The 11,518-nt window shown below is 43.1% G+C and overlaps 1 protein-coding gene across 1 annotated transcript in view; it reads right to left on the reverse strand.

Moving 5' to 3' along the window:
* The window catches only part of LOC131269344 (teneurin-a), a 33,701-nt gene extending 22,183 nt beyond the window's left edge, over nucleotides 1-11,518 (reverse strand). The window contains exons 1-10 of the mRNA XM_058271696.1: nucleotides 11,376-11,518; nucleotides 10,577-10,813; nucleotides 9,343-9,449; nucleotides 8,258-9,271; nucleotides 7,573-7,767; nucleotides 7,297-7,506; nucleotides 7,013-7,198; nucleotides 6,791-6,937; nucleotides 6,419-6,626; nucleotides 2,536-2,562 (exon numbers count right to left, since the gene is read on the reverse strand). Of these exons, the coding sequence (XP_058127679.1) occupies nucleotides 2,536-2,562; nucleotides 6,419-6,626; nucleotides 6,791-6,937; nucleotides 7,013-7,198; nucleotides 7,297-7,506; nucleotides 7,573-7,767; nucleotides 8,258-9,271; nucleotides 9,343-9,449; nucleotides 10,577-10,813; nucleotides 11,376-11,518 (2,474 nt within the window). The remainder of the gene's footprint in view (nucleotides 1-2,535; nucleotides 2,563-6,418; nucleotides 6,627-6,790; nucleotides 6,938-7,012; nucleotides 7,199-7,296; nucleotides 7,507-7,572; nucleotides 7,768-8,257; nucleotides 9,272-9,342; nucleotides 9,450-10,576; nucleotides 10,814-11,375) is intronic.

An 11,518-nucleotide genomic window follows, 5' to 3' on the forward strand; every position in this document is an offset into this window, starting at 1 on the left:
TTATCACATTGGTCACCAATGGCGTCACTGGATTGTCAAACGAGAATAACGTTCGAGTGAAAGCTGCCAGTCTGTCGAATTTCATATCTTTGGCGTGTTTAACTTGATTTGAAAGTGATTAATTTTTCTTGATTTTATTAGCAATCAATCACATGAGTAGTTAATTTATTATCTTTCAGCATTATAGTTCTAAATTGCTGAAAACCAGATGACCTGCCTTATAACACTACAAAAAGGCACTATTATATCAAACTGCGTGCCAAATCCAATTGTTGGCAGTCCAGGGACTTCGCGGTGTCGCGATTAGTGACCAGTGTGATAAGGCCATAAACCCATAAAGTCCTAAAAGAAGCTAATTAGATGGGATAAAGTTGTTCACGGCGTTGCACGCATTTTGCCGTTCTTTGTTAAGGTTTTGATACACCTGGAATAAAATAGGAATTCCAGTTCTACGAAAAATAAACGGAATCGAATAAAAACGAGGTACATAAAATTCTACAATCCCCATGAGTTATATAAGTAATGTTTGACATACGTTTTTAAACACTTGTAATTCTCTAGATTTTGAAACTATTTTCGTCTGAAAAACATTTAATGAAAAGACGCGCTTAAAACGCAGTTAAACAGATGATGCTGTGTAGCGTGTTTGTTGTCAACATCAACAACCTATACGCCAGTACAGCGAATGAACAGTTGTGCATTGCAAAATCAGTACAATCTTTTTGTTTTGTTTTATTTTGTTTGACAATGTTTTCGAAGGGTCTGTCCAACACACCACACCACCACTAAGCTGTCGCACAAGTTGCCTCTATAGTTCCAGTTTTCTTATGCATTCCACACTACTAGAGATTTTTACGTATTTGGTTATCAGCATGTTTTGACAATATCTAGACTATTTTGTATGTGTATTTTTTTTTTTGTTTGTTATTGGTGTAATTAGTTTTATTCTTTCAATGTTTTTTCTTCACCGAAAATCAGAAAGAAATAGTGAAAATGTTCCAAAATTTCGCAGCACATGGAGGGTATATACATAGAAACATATAAAAGACGCAGACAATAATAAGGAAGTAGGATAAGTACGAGGACAACAGGGAGTGAGGAACGTTTTAATCGTGAGGACAACATTTAGGGAACACGGAGGGATAGTAGGAAAAGCCTCTGACTAGTTTAACTATTTATAACGTTTTAATAAATAGTACCGTTAAACTAGTATACTTTTTGCTTTTTTTTGTTTTGCTTCAGTTTTGTTGTAGTTGTTTTTTTTTCTTGCTTCTTTTGCTTGTTTTCTCATTACGCTAACTTAGTTTGCCTTTCCTTTCCGTTTCATCTGTTTCTTTTTCTTTCTCCGAAAAAACCAAAGAAGTGCAACTAATACAGAAGTGGGAATAGTCAATCTCGAGGACCAATCAAATAAAACCAAATAATGATTGATGAAAAATTCAAAACGAAATCCATATGTACAAGTACGTAGTAAATGGCGAAGAGCTGTTTTGTAATCATAAAAGTTTTTGGGGTAATTATGTTGTGCACGTCTTCGGAAAGTAAAAAGTTCTTCGACAGTACAACATCTTGCGAGTGTTCGCTAACTTTGATGTATTTAGAAACAAAAAAGAGAAAAGAGAAAATTAAAAGATTTTTTTTAAATGTGGCACTCATAATTCTAAACCCAACGTAACGCATTGAGGGTAAGTACAATCGCAACGATATCCCATATCGCTGGGTAGAAGTTTAGAAAATAGGACAAAACTCAATAGAAGTATGAAGTATGACTATTATCTTATATGTATACGTGTATGTGTGTATGTCTGTGTATGTACGTGTGTTTGGGTGTATGTGAGTGAGTTTGTTTACACTATCGCTAGAAAATTCCCGGCCTCGAAATTAAAGTATCATACCAGTGTTTAATTACAGTAATTTGTGTTCGTTCTACCATGGCATTCTCATTTCAGAATCATGTCAATCACGTGGACAGTATACGTATAGCAAAACCAAAGAAACATTGACTAACTGGACAACACAGAAACGAAAGCCAAAAGTGATGGTAAGAAGGTAACATGAAGTTTCCAAAAGGCAGATGAATAAAACGAACGAAAAAGGAAGTTATTTATGATGAAACATACATAAAATGGACCATTTGTTAATAAAAGATGTATGCATACAATTGTTTGTGTACATACATCTTTTATGTATGCTCTATATATGCTTATATACACGAACAGTTACGCATATATAGTCAAACAAGTACACATAATCTCATAATATATATTCATATGTATATGTGCACGGAATACACACATATATTAACGGTGGAATGGATGAAATATTACAAAAAGTCGAGATAAAAATGATTTCTTGATTTTCCGGTGAAATCAAATCAAAATGGTATGAATGAAATCGGCGTTGAATTCGTTTTGAGGAAAAGAAAAGGAGAAAAGAAAAGACATTGGACATTCTTCGAACGGAAAAGCATGAAATGAAATAATAGTTATAACAGCAACAAGACGAACAGCAGCAACTGCAGCTTGCAAGACTTACCACGGTGTGAACGAGTTCCAGAACTCACTTTTAATTAAAAATTAAGAACATTTTTTCGTTTTTGTTTTGAGCACGTAAGAGTAAAACAAAGAACAATATCGACGTTTTGCAATGTGGATGAAGATGGGAATAGAAAAGAACGGAGAACGAAGTTTATGGATTAGTTCTTTAAGCACTAAGAGCGGAGCGGTTACTTTGTTTGGGAAAGAAAAAAGAAGATATTATTTAAAAAAGAATGGAACTGATTCAGCTAACATACGGGGTCGAGTGAGTCGGCTCGTTTCATATTATTACAATTAGCTTTGTACTACTCAAATAACATCTGCGAACCGCGACTTGCTTTTACTTTTATTATCTCCTGTCTCATGGAATGCTGGTTTTCCATATCCTTCCAACACAAGATGCTGGAAGTAACACAGCCATAGAAAATGTCAACTAACTTCGACTCATGACCAATTTAATAGGAATCTTAAATGAGTTTGTTCAAATTATTACTTTTCTTTTTATATATATTTTAATAAAAGGTTAATTTCGATAAGTTTAAAGAGTTTAACAAAACAAAAGTAATCAGAATGAAGGTACAAGATTTGCAAATGCTAACATGTTCAAGGACCTCTCCGAAGTATCCGGGAAAAAGCTTCGTCTTCGATTGTTCCGTAACAAATAAAAAGCCCTGATAAACTAATTTCATTTTCCTCTGCAATGGTTTACTGGACCGTTTAGTTTCAGAACAAAAAAGATGAAAACATACATATATCGATAAAAGTAAACAGAAGAAATAACATCACAATAAATCGAACAACACATAACACAATACATTAGACAGATACAACTCATTCATTCGTTCAGCATTCACACATGTCAATTCGTTTCAACCACACTGTGCACAATTTTGTTTTACAAGAGATTGTACGTTTTTTCATCTTATCGTCTTGTTTTTTTTTTCTTTAAATCTAGCAAGTCTGTCGTTTTATGGGAAAGAACATTGCCTTGGGAAAGGAGGAGGCGATTTATCGTTTGTTTCGGTTTGGTTGTTTTGTTTTCGTTTCTTTTTTTCAAAACCCCACCGTTCGCAAAACGGCCTGTTGCTTTTGGATGGATTTTGTATTTACTTGTACCGGGAATTCTATGTTCAGAAACATAACAAATGCTAACTACCCAACTGCCGATGTGTACTGAGCTGAACTTAACTGAAAACCATTGCCATCGAGCATCCTGCTACTCAGAGACCGCAGCAACAGGAATGCCTAACACTGATTTGTTTTGCTCATCAATCTCTTTATACTCCAACCTTTCCAATTGAACCAGGAAAAACAGTTCACCGTTCAGCGTTGTTTGCAAGCGCGAGATATTAAGGGGAAGGAAATAATTGGTAATGTGTTGATAAGAAGCAACCCAAAACGATCATATCCCGGTGTGCTGGTTTGGAGGGATTGTTTTTTTTTTTTGCTACAATCTGACTCCTTCCAGCTCCTTTTTCAAGCGTTCCACTCGGAAGAAAGCAACTGAAGGACGCACCAGAAAACAAACAAATGAAACCAAAAAGGAAACACAACATATGCGCGGCACGTGAGCCATTTGAAAATCATCAAGTTAGCCTCGCATCGCGTTTACTGCAACTGGACCAGTGGTTGTCAACCTTGCACTTCTGGTAAAGTAATTAACGGAACGAAACAAAACGAAGTTCAATAAAACCAACCGTAAAAAATACTAACCATACCCGGGGGAGTGATAATGGCCGGGACTGGAGTAATAAATGTAACAGCACAGCCCCGTCGAAAGCGGCTTTCGGCAAAGAAAAGTGGAAATATAAACTGGAGAAAATGCCACGTCCAAATTTTCTCTGGGCCAGCGAGCCCGATTGTTTTAAAAGTGATCCAGAGAAGTATGCATCGATCAATAACAATATTTTAAATCGAACATATGCATTTTAATTCCATTTTCAATCAGGAAAAGATGCACTGGTATACCCGATTGAAAGATTTTACTAAAGAATTTACTAAAGAAAACACTGGGCGTGATAATTTTAAGTGAACTAGTTTTCGTAAACAAACATTTCTTATTTCCCATAAATCATATTGCAGGTTAAGAATAAGAACCAAAACGAGCATAATGCATGGAAAAAAACTTGTTTACCACACTCTACTCCTTTTTAAAATTGTAGTTTAGACCTCCAACGTGTTTGTGGAACGGTCCAAAAGACTTTGCAACAAACGAAGGAAACAGGAAAGGGAAAACGAAGAGGGTTAAAAGGCTGGCAGTGTTTCTTCACGCAATGATATCAGAGTTCAGTAGTTTACTTTGATGCTACTTTTAGACATTCGATACCGAAAGGGGTAAGTGATGTGTGTACCATTTTATATCTATTCATTATTATAACTTTTTTGTGCTTTTTGTGTTTCATCTGCTGGTTTTACACTCCCTGGGAGTGTTTTAGTGCGAGGAGCTTCTCTAATTCATCCATGACATGATACTTCGCCCGTCACATACTTTCGTACGCACCGCGCCGGGTATGATTAGTTTCAGAAACAGAACAGTTCTTAACGGAAAAGAAAACGAGAAAACATTAGACTAAACTCTCCGGTAACGAGAGGATACCACGAAACTGATAATGAATAGAAGCTTTTAACGAAACGAATGTTGAAATAAGTTCGATCTTTCGTTGATAAAACGAAAACAAAAAACCCTTCCGGAACGGAAAAAAAACATTGGAAAACATACAAAAAAAACCCTACCGTATGACTCATTAGGCCATTTTTTCATCGTACTTTTGCTTCGTTCTTATTAACAAAAATAAAACCATTAGTTTTTTTTCTTCTTTTCGCTTGTTGGTTTAAACTTTGCTTGTTAGTTGTTTTTTTTTCTGGGGGGTAAAGGAAACACACATGAACAATCAAGAAGGGTTTCAAAAGACACACACAAGGTAGGTTTTGATGAACAACATTAGACGAAACACAATCTTCGGCACCGGCGGGCGCCGCCCGTTTGCCCGCGCTTCCGGTCCGCCGGCAGTCCGGCAGAGCGCAGACCGCCGACCACTAGGAGCACCGGGGGCGGCAGACGCGGAAGGGCGGGCAAGACGGCGACGCCCGGCCCGGACGCCAAAGGGGAAATGTTGGGAGGAAGTATATGTATTCTTTGCTGTTGTTTGTTATGGGATATATTTTTTTTTTGCTCGGGATAAAATGTGTTTGTTTTTCTTTTGCTTTTTTTTAATTTTTTTTGGTTTGCATGTGGACAGATTTGGAACAGTAAAGGGAAGCATCAACAGTACAAAACTCTGTGCGAATCGATCGACCCTAGGACGAGCTAGTCGTTAGCCGGTCGGTCGGACACATGTTGGCGTGTGTGGCCTGAGTGAAAGGCATTTTTGTGGACAACTGTAGCGGTTTCGGTTTCGGTATTTTCTCTACTTAAAGCAATGACGTTTGTGTGTTAGTCCGGTTGACCTTAGCTGATAGGTGCAAGCCATTGGTTTGGACTCGACTGCCGAAGTCATCGAGGCGTTGAGTTGCAAAGATGACACAAGCAAACGTATCCGTTGCGTTACGAGCCTGGACAGTGTTTGTTGTGTTGTGGTTGTGGTTCTGCGTCCCGATAGGTGGAAGCTTTCCGGTGGGTTATTGGTGCAACCCACCGTGAACCAAGAAGAGAAACGGAAGCTCCACACGAACACCCCGTTTCGTGTGTTTTCCTATTTCCGCAACATGGCGAAAATGCAAGTATACATACGCACACTATATAGTGTTTATGTATGCATCTCGTCTCGTCGTTGTGTCCTACATCGTTATTATGTATATATTCCTACTTTAGAACAATAGTTTGCTACGATCGCTAAAAAGGAAAAGGTGAAAGGCCGCCCGATCGGCGGCTCGCCACTTACCTCTCACTGTACTCATCCATGTGTGCGTACGACTGCACCGAGTTTTCCTCGATCAGAAACTTGACGCGCTGATAGAAGGAGGCCGTTACCGAGGGTGGTTGCTTGCGCAGAAGCACCTCGACCGGGTCGTTCGACGCCAGACACATGATATGTTCCGCGCAGCTCGAATGCACGCAGCACTCGCTGTCGGAGCAGTCCGTCATTCCATCTGGAAGAGCAGAATTGGGTTGGATTACTACTGACTGGCTGGTAAACAGTTACGACCGGGACACGGCTACGGTTCAGTTAAAAATACGTGGTCCTCCTGGGGAGGATCTGGAGACCCTGCGTCCGCAAATATGTTTTACGCGGACTTTGAGGAATATTTTTTACCATTGTCATTATCGATATTGTCTTTGCAACTCATCTCAAGCGCGATCGAGCAGTCATTTCCGGACCATCCTTCCACGCAGATGCACTTGTACTCGCCGTCCTCCATCGTGCACTGTCCATGGCGCGAGCATCCGTTCACACAGCCGGCTGCAAGGGCGAAAGAAACCCGCATCGGGTGAATTGAGATGAAAAATTCTTGTGTGGCTTGCGGGGGTAACTTACGCAGCGTGCAGTGGCGTCCATTCCATCCCTGGGAGCAAACGCAGGTACCGTTCTTGCACTGGCCGTGCTCGGCGCAGCGCGGGTCGCACATCAGCTGGTCGCACAAACTCCCGGTCCAACCGTCGTCGCACCGGCAGCGACCGTTCTCGCAGATCCCGTTCGGGCCACAGTCGAGGCTGCAGACAGCTGTTGCGTGAGGAAAACAAATCCATGTTACACTCTTTGGATAACAATGTGCAAACCGGGCCAAAATCAAGCCCAAGAAATCCAACTCCTATGCTTACCTTGCGAACAATCGAGGCCCGTCCAGTGCCGGTCGCAGATGCAGGAACCGGTATCCAGATCGTACGTGCCATGGTCGGAGCAGCCGGGCAGACACTGGTACACCTGTTGGTCCACGATGCTGCAGTCGTCTCCTTGCCAGCCGGCTTTGCAGAAACACTGGCCGGACACGCACGTTCCATGCCCGGAGCACGAATGGTCGATGCAGTCCTCTGTGGTATACATAAAACACTAATTATCTTGATGTTCGACGATAGGCTTTCGAGGCAAGTACGTACGCTGCTCGCAGAACAGTCCCTTCCAGCCTCGCTCGCAGTGGCAGTCGCCTTCGATGCACCGGCCGTGGTTGGAGCACGTCGGCATTTCGCATTCGGACACCGGGATGTCGCACTCCGAGCCCTTCCAGCCTTCCTCACAGTGGCAAACGCCACCACCGTAGTGGCCGTGCGCGGAGCACAGTACCGGACAGACACCTGTGGTAAATAGGAATCGGGTTAAAGTTTGATCCGAAACAAATCATTCGACAGAAATCGGAAGCAATATTCTTTACAAAATCAAATAAATTTCCAAACACAGCACAACTTGACAATTTTGACATCCTATGGAAAGCAAATATTTAGTACCTAGAATTAACGCTGGAGAAAAGGCTAACATGTCGATATCATATAGCAAAACCCCGTTGTCAAATGTAAACAAAAATGTCTGCCGTGTACTGTACTATTTCCTGGGCAGAAAAGTGAAGCATAACTTTAAAAACAAGCTACTGCTCTAAACTTCAATAATTAGAGCAATTATAACGTATGCCTCCCCAGTTTGGATAACATTTGCCCAACACACACAAAAAACTTAAAACCAGTCAAAACAAATTTCTTACAATCTTCTGATCAACCACCACATTACAATCTTCTGAATCACTTGGGAAGTGTGTATTTAAACGTCTCCAATTGTCCTCGACATACTTACTTATCGAGCAGTCGTTCCCCTGGTAGCCATCGATGCAGTCGCACTTGCCCAGGTAGCACGAGCCACGTCCGGAGCAGTCGCTGGGGCACGCGGTGTGGATACCTTCTGCCTCACCGACCACCAGCGATACCGTGTGCGGCAGCAGCTCGTCGTTGTAGACGGACAGATACCAGCGACCGATGTCGAGGTACTGCAGTATCGTCACGTTCACCGTCATCGCCTCGAGGTCGATCTTCTGCAGCGACGACGGAGCCGAGCTGCCGTCCGCGGAGCGCTTCGAGATGATGTGCTTCTCGACCTCGTCGAGCGCCAGGTCCTCGAACGCGAACCGGTTGCGCCGGGCGGTCTCGAAGCTGGACGAGTTTTCGTCGTTCGCGTTAAAGTTCGCGTCCAGCACGTCGTTCGCGAAGAAGCTGCTGCCGATGCTGCGCTTCCGGCGCAGCTTGTGGTCCACCCGGCCGCCCTTGATGAACTCCACGAAGTCGTACTGCGTCACGGTTGGTCCCACGTTGCGCCGCCCGTAGATGGCGAAGTTGGCGCCCCACGGCAGCGTGAAGTTGAACTGGATGAACGCGGGATGCTTGTTGCGGAACTCGACGTTCCAGAACTGGAACGGTGCGATCGTCGACGCGTGTACCTCGTTGAACTCGCGCAGCTCGACGATCGACGGCCACTTCTGCTGGTGCACCGAGCTGAACACCTGCGTCGTCTGCTGCTGCATCTGCTGGTGTGACAGGTCCTGCTGCCCCGCCCGCCGGTTGTACGTGGAGAGGGCCGCATTGCCGCCACCCGTCGCGCCCCCACTCAGCCCGCCGAGCGTCGAGAAGCTGTTGTGGTCCAGTGTGCTCGTAATGGGCGACTCCTCGGTCGGGTTGAGCGTCGACGGCCCGGACAGCAGCCCGTAGTTGGACGAATCGATCGGTGTGCCCGCCTGGTCCACCGACGTGCCCGTCTTCACGTCTTGCACCAGTATGCAGTTGGCAGAGTCGAGATTGGATTTCATGGAACTTGTGGCTGCAAAGCAGACGGACCGAGTTAGAGCAACATATTTTCTCCAATGTCGCAATTAATGTACACATGCTTACCTGCGAAGTATGTCAGTATGGCTGACAAAATGATTGTAACCAAAATTAAGGCGATGCTGAAACATTTCCACGAACAACGATGTTGGCAGCTCTTATCAATACGAAACCTAAAACGTAAAGAAGTAAATAAAAATCAATATAACAAAATCGATCACTAACAAATACCAAAACAAGCACAACAAGCTGGTTAAACACTCAAACACGTTATGGGAAGAAAAAAAAGGAGCACATTAGGGAAAAACCTTAAACTATAAGCTATACCCAAAGAGTAAGCATGCGTTAATGCGGCACGCCAACAGAAGCATTTGTAGATCAAACTTAAATTACACTTATAACATTTTTATAACGCCATGCCAAACATGTCAGGTGTCTGCGAAACACAAAAACAATTACATTGTGGTGCACATGGTGCACAATTTTATTTCCTCTATTGAAGAAACTAGTATCCTAATATTGTCTGTAGTGAAACGTGAATCCGGACAAGCAACTTTTTATTCCTCCATCATCGTTTTTTTTCTACCCTATTCAATGGCTTAAATATATCCACAAATTCATCACACAAATGCTTAGAAACCAATCGTCGTATATGTATTTAGTACTCTTACGAAAGTGTTGTTTTTTAATTTGAGGTTTGCAAATATTCGATTTACCATAAGCCACAATCATATCGAAAAGGGGCCATCGAAGCCGATTTAGTTTGATTCGAAAGTTGAAAAGTGTTTGAACACAGCATGAAACATTCAACAAACATTCTCGGATACATTTTTTTTCGATTATGGGGCTGTGAACCATATGGTTCTTAGCTTAATATGCCTAATACGGCTCAGCCTGGATATCTTTATTCTGTTCTTTATGGTAAAACCTCTGATGATAAGTAGAAAACACGACTGTGGAGGAATAAAAAAGTTTCCGGTTGCAGCAGACTGTTGTTTGTTTTTAGTAAATCGGCAAAATAATACACCTCAAAACAGTGAGAACGAAAGGCTAAATTTTAAAATAACATCCCTGCCCGGAAAAGCGCTGCTAAAAGTTGGCGTTGAAGTCGGTTGGGTTACGGCCAAGCGTTAGAGGATTAGAACGTCTACTACCATAGCGACGAGAGAGTGCAAAAGCGTACCATAAGGACCACAAAACACAATAAAGGTGAATGGAACAAAAACCCCCCAGCAAAAACAGAAGCAAAACAGAGGGCAGAATCGTGTGCCGGAGGTGGGGTGGCAGCACGAAAATTTACCTTGACGGCGAGTAAGGTGAGTAGTGAGGGGTGTGGGCAGTTCCGCCGGTTCGCAATGGAAATACCGGCATCACCAGGGAGGACGAGCCGCCCAGGCGAGATCCGGTCGTGATGTGCGTATTAGTCATGGACTGTGTCAGTTGCGGAATCGGTTGCTGCTGCGATTGGTGCTGCTGCTGTTGCTGCTGCTGCTGCTGTTGCTGCTGCTGCTGTTGCAGCTGTTGCGATGATTGTAGTCTGGCGAATGAGGGGAGGGGGGAGGCAAACAGACACGCGGTAAATAACCCGATCACGGTTGGACACGATAAGGTATTGTTGTTTCTTATTATAAATCCTATCCCGTTGCTTGCGGCATAGACGCGGTAGCGAAAGGGTGACAGGACGATGGGAAAGGGGAAACGGGTCTTTGTTATTCGACGAATTGCATAACCGCATGCGAAGAAACATAACGCCGCCTTGTTATTGTGACTGACCTATTTCAGCACCCCGTTACGTAAAGGATACTCCACCGCGTAACGAATAAAAAAAAGGGCAAGGAGTATGGCATCAGGATACACTATGAAAACAAACCAAGCAAGCAAAATATGTCGAAGGATATGACGCTGCAAGGATATCGACCTCGCTTCACAACCACGCGACGCTTTGATCCTTTGAAGCCCAACCGGTGTGCTTTCATCTGGGGGTCCGCCTGCCATTACACCTGCATATAACTATCGTTTCCTTACAACAAGAACCTCCCTCTCTACAGCCTGGTTTGTACATACAATTGCGATAAGATAAATCCCACGCATGTAGCTACCTGTTCGTGGTTGATTCCGTGGCGAACGGTTCGGCGTAGATGTTTCGTGCCGGTGGCACCCTCCTCGGAAGCGGAGGCGGCGCTGGGTTGTAGCCGTCCATGATGGTGTCGCAGTCGTTGTATTTCATGGATTTCATCGTCAT

The sequence above is a fragment of the Anopheles coustani genome, chromosome X (assembly GCF_943734705.1).
Source record: "Anopheles coustani chromosome X, idAnoCousDA_361_x.2, whole genome shotgun sequence".
Taxonomy (NCBI): domain Eukaryota; kingdom Metazoa; phylum Arthropoda; class Insecta; order Diptera; family Culicidae; genus Anopheles; species Anopheles coustani.